The 8607-nt window shown below is 37.7% G+C and overlaps 1 protein-coding gene across 1 annotated transcript; it reads right to left on the bottom strand.

Moving 5' to 3' along the window:
• Positions 1-1018: 1018 nt before the first annotated feature.
• On the bottom strand, positions 1019-5562 carry LOC131040364 (FACT complex subunit SPT16). Its single transcript, XM_057973266.2, has 3 exons — positions 5239-5562; positions 4597-5049; positions 1019-4060 (listed from the first exon to the last, which is right to left on the bottom strand). Exons 2-3 carry the CDS (start codon positions 5028-5030, stop codon positions 1312-1314), a joined length of 3183 nt encoding a protein of 1060 aa, XP_057829249.1. The 5' UTR covers positions 5031-5049; positions 5239-5562; the 3' UTR covers positions 1019-1311.
• Between the last annotated feature and the right edge of the window lie 3045 nt (positions 5563-8607).

Below are 8607 nucleotides of genomic sequence, written 5' to 3'. Positions count from 1 at the left end.
GTACGTAGATGTGAGAGGATTAACATCAACAGAAACTCGAAAGCACTGGCAGAAAAAGCGGGAGGCAATAGGAGGCAACAAGTGGCAGTGTTAAGCAAGCATATATGAATCAAATGATGCCCAGGTGTCAACTACCATAACTGTCGCTAAGTTGGCAAATACGAATATTGCACGCCCTCGGAAGTAAATGTAGGGTCCGGCTTCTCTGGAGGCATACAAAGATGATTCTCGTGGGATGCCCATTGTCATATTCTTATGCTTCGATTAATTTCTCAAAATTATCATATTCCTACAGTCAACCAAAAAGTGAACACTAAAATACAACTATCCATACAAAGATCCCAAAGAACTATGACAATAACACTTCCGATTTTTTAAATGTTACTGTGCCATGAAATTAGATTCACAGTTGCTAAGTGACACAGTGATGCATTTAAATCAAAAACTATTTGTTAAGTTTCTTTTAATTTTTTTTCCTTTTCTTTTGTAATAATGAAGACCTTACGGATGTAAATTGTTCAACATAGGTAAATGTTGTAATTCAACCTAAACCGAAGAAATGGTTTAAATATCACAATTGCAGGGCAAAACAAGGGGCACAACCAACTCCTGATGAAAGCTCCTACAGATTTAGAAAAAAGGGGAAAACCATAGGATAGGTATATTTTTAGCTTACAATCTTGCAAATGCAGGAAGTAATAGTTTACACATCCTTTTCCCAACGCTTAAGAGAGCTTTTTGAACTGTCTATAAAGAACATAATATGCTCCTAATTATATCATTAATTTTGTCGAGAAACTCAGGTAGACGTACAAGTGGTTGCTTTGATAGAATTAGCTGACTTTATAGTACATTCACATTATTATAAAGTATAAACAACCAAAGACTTATATAGAAAACCCTTACTATTGCATATTAACTCATGACTTGGCGTAAGCTAACCAGCCACTTAATTTATCTATCTAGTTCAAAAACAAGCAGCAGATTCCTGTCTTCCAAGTTAAAAAAACTCCATAAATAAAGAAATCAGCAGTAAAAAACCTGCAACCTGATCTGATCAATATAGAGAAGTGTCTAATACTAGACTTTTTTAAACATTCAAAAGATAAATGGAATGTCCTAACACCCAGTTGATCTATCCAAAAAAGCTAACTAAAAACACAAATGTGCTGCCACACACAATGACCTAATGGCTGGTTGTCGTAGAAGTCAAACTACCAAAGTAACAGCACTGATCAAGGTAGCATATATGCATCATTTGAACCATTTATGCGCATGAATAAATAGTAGAAGGATGTAGATGAACTCATTTTATCTCGCTTTATGCCTCTTAGCAGGCATTCCTCTTGAATCTCTAATATCAGGTGCCCGAGACTTCCCTGTAGCTTTTACCTTTCGCCGTCGCCTTTCCTCTTCACTGTCAGACTCGTCCCCTTTTTCCTTATCTGCATTTCTGGCTTCAGCTTCTAATTCATCCCATGTTTTACCTTCCTCCTCTTCAGAATCTTCGTCTTCTTCTTCATCCTCATCTGACTCCACAAGAGATTCATCTTCTGAATCCTCCTCATCTGATTCTGATTCCTCTTCTATATCAGAGGGCTCGTATCCTTGATCTGACTCTTCCGAATTTTCAGAATCAGAATCACTAGCTTCCATGTTTAAAAATTCCCAGCCGCCATCTTCAATAAATTTATCTGGATCATCCGTAATAGTCTTCAAAATTGGCCGCCAGTTCAAGTTCATTCTGCTTTCATAATACTTTATATCCATGGAGTTCAGCCATTCCTTGATTCCATCAAGTGAAGATTGAGGAATGGCATCAATGCGGAGTACATCACGCTTGAAGTCTTTGAAAACAATAGCCATGTCAAATGCCTTTTGCCCAAGTCCTACTCTCTCAAGGTTAACAATCTCAATCTCACTAATAGTTATTACTAAGAAAGGTAATTCCACCAACTCTACCAAACAGTTTACCGTAGGAACAATAAAAGCAGAGGCTTTGAAAGGAACTCCATGAAAACCAAGCTCTCTAAAAGGTATATCAAACTCTAGTTCAAAATCTTTTAGATGAGGCTGCTCCCATAGCTCTGTTACTCGCTTGACAAACCCTTGAAACTCTGCGTTGATTTTATTTTTCCTGTCCCTCTCTTGTTGTTCTTCCTCAATTTCATCAGGATCATACATTGACCTTCTTGCCCCTCCTAAAGTTTGGACCACATCCATTACCTCCACATAAAACTGGACATCCTTGGTCTTCTTGGTTCCCACCATAATATGATTATGCAAATGAAAATGAAGCAAAGTAATCATCTCCTTCTCCGCTGGCTGGAAGAATGCGTGCTTAATATTTTGATACATGATATCAGCTCTCTCTTCTGCTCTCATTGTTGAATACCGAAATCCATTATGGTGAGCCTCCAGAGTTCCAGTCATCTTTCTTCCTCTTCCACCAAATGCTGGCCTGATCCACAAGTCTGCCAACCTAATTGGCTTTGTTTTTGAAAGTTGAAGTTTCTCTTGAGTCACCAGTGTAGCTCTCTCTGCCTTTTCAGACTCTTTCATTGCTACAGACCGTCTGTGGGATTTAATCATCTGTACCACTTGGTTGATGTGCTTTGAATCCTTGGATCTAAAGGAAATTTCCTTAACATAAATACTGCTAGGGAATTTCATTGTTGGCATGTAATTGGCATTGAAGCCAGTACCTGGAACATTAAAAATTATTCTTATATAAGAATTCCCTCCGTCTTGTTGGCTTGTAACACTCTTGATGGTAGCTACATGAAATGGAACCATGATGCCATATATGGGTACCAGAACAGCATCATTTTTCGTATCAACCTGAATCATGAGCTCTCTAGAAACGGGGATATCATCCACATTTTTGTAGGAAACCATCTCAGTGGATGGCTTGGAAGAGCCATGTCCATCTCCTGTACCAATGCCCCCTGCAGCCAATCTTCTTGCAGTCTCCTCATTCTTTTGCCTTGCAAGCTCTGCTTGGTGTTGCCGGCGCTGCTCTTCTTTGGTCATCTCCTGATTATCAGATCGTAAGGTTGCCTTGGAGATGCCTGGTTCTCCTCCATTTACCTCAGCCTTGGGTTTGGGTTTCACTTCCTCGTCTTCATCATCATCATTAAATGAGTATGCAACATCAGTGTATACTTTGGAGCTAACCCCAGTTGCATTTTCAGGCCCCTTATCCTTAACAACCACAGTGTCGGCAAGGAGCAATGAATAATTCTGTGTTTTGGGGTTACCAGTCTGCAACTGCAAATTCTGAAACCCAAGTGATACATTAAAAGCCATTCCAACCTTCACAATTTTGTCATTTCTTGAATTCAAGCTTAAACCAGACTCCCGAAATTCAATTCCTATTCCTGTTCCTGCAGACTTTGTCAGATGAGGCATAAGTTCAGGGCCCTCTTTTTGAACTACATCCATAGCTGCCTTATAGGCAGCACTGAGAGGATTGACTGGCTTGAGTGCACTTATAGCAGCTTCCTGTGCCTTCAACAGAACCTTGTAGGCCTTACCCTGAACATCTTCGGCATTAATCAAATAAGTTCTTGCCACATTTGAACAATAACTATTATATCTGGATCCAATTGCACAGATAATAACTCCAGTGGCATCATAGTATAGATGTTCATCATTGCTCACTGCACCAGGCCTTAAATCAAACTCCCCGCCACTCTGGAAAACAGGGGAGTAACAAATATCAACATTGTCCGCCTTTAACTTTACTTTGGCCCTCTGTGGATCCAGAATAGCTTTCTCTGTATCATCCATCAAATCAGAATGGGTGACCTTCTTCTCCTCATCTATAACAACCTCCAGCCTTGGGACAACAACATTTTTGAGAACAGAAGCACTCAAAAATGCAGCCTTTTTAATGTTAGTGACCTCTGCATCATCCTTAACAGCAAAAACCTCTGAAAATCCAGCGCTGGCATCAACAAGTTGAAAACTTGATCCCTTCAATTTGTCAACCCAACCTTCTAAGAGTTGTCCTTCTGGAGCCTCCTTCGCAATCCATCCCACAACTGGAACCTCCGACCTATAACAAACCAAAAATAATTAAAAAATGAATATTTTTTAAAAAATACTTAATTGGATAGCTGGCAGATCTTTCTAATTTAATTACAAATAAGATGTACTGGTATTACATAAGCTAATTTAAAGGAAAAACATAGATTTTTTAATTTCCGAAGCTCTTCCGGATAACAAGCGTAGAATATTCTAACCAAAGTTATCCTGAAGAGCCTTGGCAACTACTTACCGCTACCGAAAATCATTCTAGTAACTTTAATAAGTTTTGTTTAGAAACATGACAACATTTCATGAAAAATATGGCAGTTGGGGATCTAATTTTAAATGACGAATTTGTGCACTCCGTTGCACAAAATGTTTATTGAAAAAGAAAAGTACTGTGCAGCTGAATACACAAAACTTATCTTACAAGTTTGCACTGCAAGCACAACCTACTAGCTGGATTGTAATTTAGTTCAAAAAGAAAAAATCAAAATAGTGAATAACAAACTAAAAAACTAGAATCTAATTTTGTGATAAATGAACAAATTGATGAAAAAGCACCTGCAGTGCGCCCTGATAGCCTCACACATGCTATCCATCTGGGAACTTCCCGCATCATTCCTGGCCTTCACATGTAACACCACATCGATACCCAGAGAGCTTTTGGCGGGTTTTTTTAACACTTCAAGCAAAGTAGCCTTTTTCTGGCTGCATAGAAAGTGTATCTGGTTGCCCATGAACAGCATTACGGTCTCGGGAAACTCGTACCCTAAAAGCCATATATTCAATGCCGACGACTTCAAATAACGCAAATCTTCAGACGGCGGAGGGGCGGAAACCGTTATCGCCTCACAGGCGCTCCAGAAGGTCTGCCTGTGCTCCTTCCAGTGGCCGTACAAAATTTTCAATCTTTTAGTGAAGCTTTCTACGTTTATTTCGTAGCCGCCACCAGAAGATTTTGAGGGTTTTGAGCCCCCATTTGCAGCTTCCGTCATTTTTAGACAGCTTCAAACCCTGATACACAATACTATATGAATCTAGGGTTTGCAAATTTAAAAGAAAGTACTTATATGAATCTAGGGTTTGCAAATTTTAAAGAAAGTACTTAGAAAACCATAAAACCTAGGGTTTGCGGAATTTAATATGTACCAAAAAGAATAAAAACAAAGAACACGGAAAATATGATTTAATTGATTAACTTACCGATTAGCGGTGAGCTAATTCCAGTCCTGTAAGGGTTTTTTTTAAGGGTTTGCAGTTTTTCTTCTTTTTCAAAGATCTCCAAGTGTTTACACGAATTTCCAAGCGATTTTTGTGACGGTAAAACCAAGTGAATGCTCCCTCTCATTCTTCCATCCTATAATACGCTCATTGTTTTTAATCTTACGGTTTTCAGAAGCGGAAGGAAGGACTGCAGACTCTGAGCGCTAACTTGGGAGGGAAATAAAAACGTATTTTACACTACCTATTACAGCAGAAGTTTTTTAATTGTTCCCTTTGGAACTCGACCTTTGTGGAATTTTAATTTGATATATATAGAGAGTGAGAGGGCTATATAGAAGAGAAAAGTGCATATATAATTTGAGTCTTCAATATTTTATGATATTTATATTGAATATTTCTTCAATGTAGAATTTTATTTGTATTGATTTGAGAGGTTTAGAGTGGTATCAAGGATTATCTTATATGTGTGTTTAATAAAATTAATTGAAAGTGGATATTTATTTTTTAAATAAATTTTAAAAATTAAATAAAATAATTTATTAAATAAAATAATTTTATTTAAATTAAAGTTGAATAATGTATAGAAAAAGAGAAAGGATTGAGTAGTACAATAAAAGATGTTATATTGGTGTTGGTCTATGTGGTTTATTAACAAATGAATATAATAAGTTATGAGTGATGTGTGAGGGTTTGAAGTGTGATGGAGTGGAGGTTCCATGTGCAGGCAAAGGTTTGAGTGGGGCATAGAGCATGTAGAGCAATAGCATTGAGGTGTGAACTAAGGTGAAGGGTATTAGCACAAGAAAAGGGAAGAGTCGAATGGATCAAAAATGACTCTCCAACGATGAATATGCACCTCAGGCGGGATAGGAGAGGTATTTATTGTGTTCCTCTTGCAAACCTTAGACTATTCACCATGGCAAGAGAGTGGCTTCTTCTCATTTTGACCCCCTTAGGGTGGATTTTGTTGCCCAACTTAAGGCCTACCATCCGGCTTCTCATGTTTCTTCCCCAACGGTGGCTCCCTCTATTTTGGACTCGTAAGCTCTCTTAGCTTACAAAAATAGATCAAATTCTTTCCATGCTTGTAGTGTTTTTTGTTTGGAACTAACCAAAAAGGCAAACCCTAATCTGGTTGGTTATTGTCATCTCTACCTTTGGTACTTATGAAAATGCCTAATCCAAAACTTGATTATGGCCCCTTCCTTCCCAACCTCTATCGATCAATTAGGGATAAGGATGTGAATTTTTCTAATGAGCCTATGGACTTTCATATCTCTTAAGTCTTGTGTTAATGCAACGGTTGCAATTGTGGGTTGTGTTCTCTTATCATTTAGATTGGGTTAAAACTACATATAGCGATTTGACTCTTCTTGCCATTGAGCTTCTAGATTTTGTTTTTTTTCTATTTGTTTCAACTCTGCTTCGTGTCGCAGCTTTATGGTTCAAAATGGGCCTTATTTCTTTGGTAATATAGGTGTCTTTGTTACTTCTTAGACCCCTTTCTTTGATCCTTTGCCAAAATCTCTAGTTTCCCATTTAGATTAGGCTTTACAGCCCTCCTCCAATTTTTTTTATCTCAATCTTATCAAAATTTGATTAATCATGTTGGTGTTTTCTTAAACAAGATTCTGTTGAAGTGTTTCCACCATGCACCGCGTTTTTCAAGGTCTTTTTTTTGGTGGACATTTCTAAGCTTCTATCTCACTCTGCTCATATTCACTCTTCTTTTGGTACATGGATACAATTCCTAAATTTTGGGTGCCTTCCTTTTAGGTGTTTTTGTTGCAATCAGTTGGATCATAATATTAGAGCATGCACCTCTTAAAGAAAGTTGGGTTTCAGAAAAATTAGTCTCATGATATGGGTAAATAAGAATGGGTCTTCAAATGCATATTTTATGTGGCACAATCATGGAAAAAATGTGAATTTTGAGAATATCCCAGATTTGAGTATGTTATGCCTTTGGATCCCACTCCCTTTAAGGATATTGTCTAGACAAACTAGATGATGATTCTCCTACTAAGGATGATGACTCAAACTCTAAGGGAACCTTTTCATTCATTGATGATATTGATGATGTGCCTCTCGATTTGTATGAGCCTAATTTTGTCCTATTCCCTCCAAGGAAATGATCGATTGCACAAATCATTTGCAAAACCAAACCTAACTACAACCCTTCAAAAATGAAAGGGCATAGATCAGATGTTGAGAAACATTGTATTGAAAGTAGGAAAGCAATTGGTGTCGGCTTCTAGTGGACTATGGATGCTCTCAAACTACAAAACAACAAAAAAACTTAGTTTTTTTTGGTTTGTTGGCCAAGTTGTTGATAGTTCCTTTTAGTTTCTCGATTTGGGACCTTGTTGCTTTCTTCCCTCTTTCTAGTTCTTTCTAGATCATTCTTCTTTAAGTTTCTTGGTATCTATTTGCTCCCTACTTTGCAGGCTTGTAGTTATTTGTATTTCTATATGTTTTAATAAAAGGGAGTGGGCCCTTATCCCATAGCCTATTGTAGCGTCGCAAATTGTCACCGACCTAATTTACACCTCATGTTGTACCCCTACTTTAGTGTGTTCCTTCCTCATCTCCTATTTAGGTTTGTTCAATGCCTTAAATCCAAATTTTATGCTTCATACACCTACCGATTGATTCCCTGGAGGTGTGTCCTCCTCTTTGGACCCTAATTGTGGTCCCTAATTAAGGAGGACCAACCAGAGCGCCCATCACCCTAGTCCCCCTCAATGGAGCTCAGTTTTTAAGGGAGGGATGTGACCTATCTCTTCGGTGGGAAATGAATTTGGTGGCACAATATGACCATTGGATGTCGACCTAATTGGTAAATTGACTAAGGATATCATATATAAAGACATTAATCAACTCATTTCAATTCTAACAAAATTCAAGCAATTAAGTATATAAGCATTGAAGTGTTCATCATCAAGCATTCTTAGAGGTATTCAAGGCTACATATATTTCATTCTATCATTGTGGAGAAAAATTACATCATTCATTTGCAAGCATGTGTGTGTGATTAGGGTTTTGTCATGTTTATGCCATTTCATACAACATATGTGATTACATTCAAGAATCAAAGCATCATTATTAATCATTGCAGATCTGAGGTATATCTTTCCATTGTTTATTTTATAATTTGCAATATTTCATTCAAGTTTAATTCCTAAACCAGGGTTTGACTTAGGCAAACCCCTAAATTCCAACCTATTTCCCCTTCTTTATGTGTGTAGGAAGTAGATACAGAGCTACAATCTTTAGAACCAACTTTATTTATAGTGATGAAGAGATCCCCCATTGGAGTGTGAAAAGTGTGAAGGACCAGAGTGACCA

This window comes from Cryptomeria japonica, chromosome 1 (genome assembly GCF_030272615.1).
Source record: "Cryptomeria japonica chromosome 1, Sugi_1.0, whole genome shotgun sequence".
Classification (NCBI taxonomy): Eukaryota; Viridiplantae; Streptophyta; class Pinopsida; order Cupressales; family Cupressaceae; genus Cryptomeria; species Cryptomeria japonica.
This window is presented reverse-complemented; position numbering and strand designations above follow the sequence as displayed.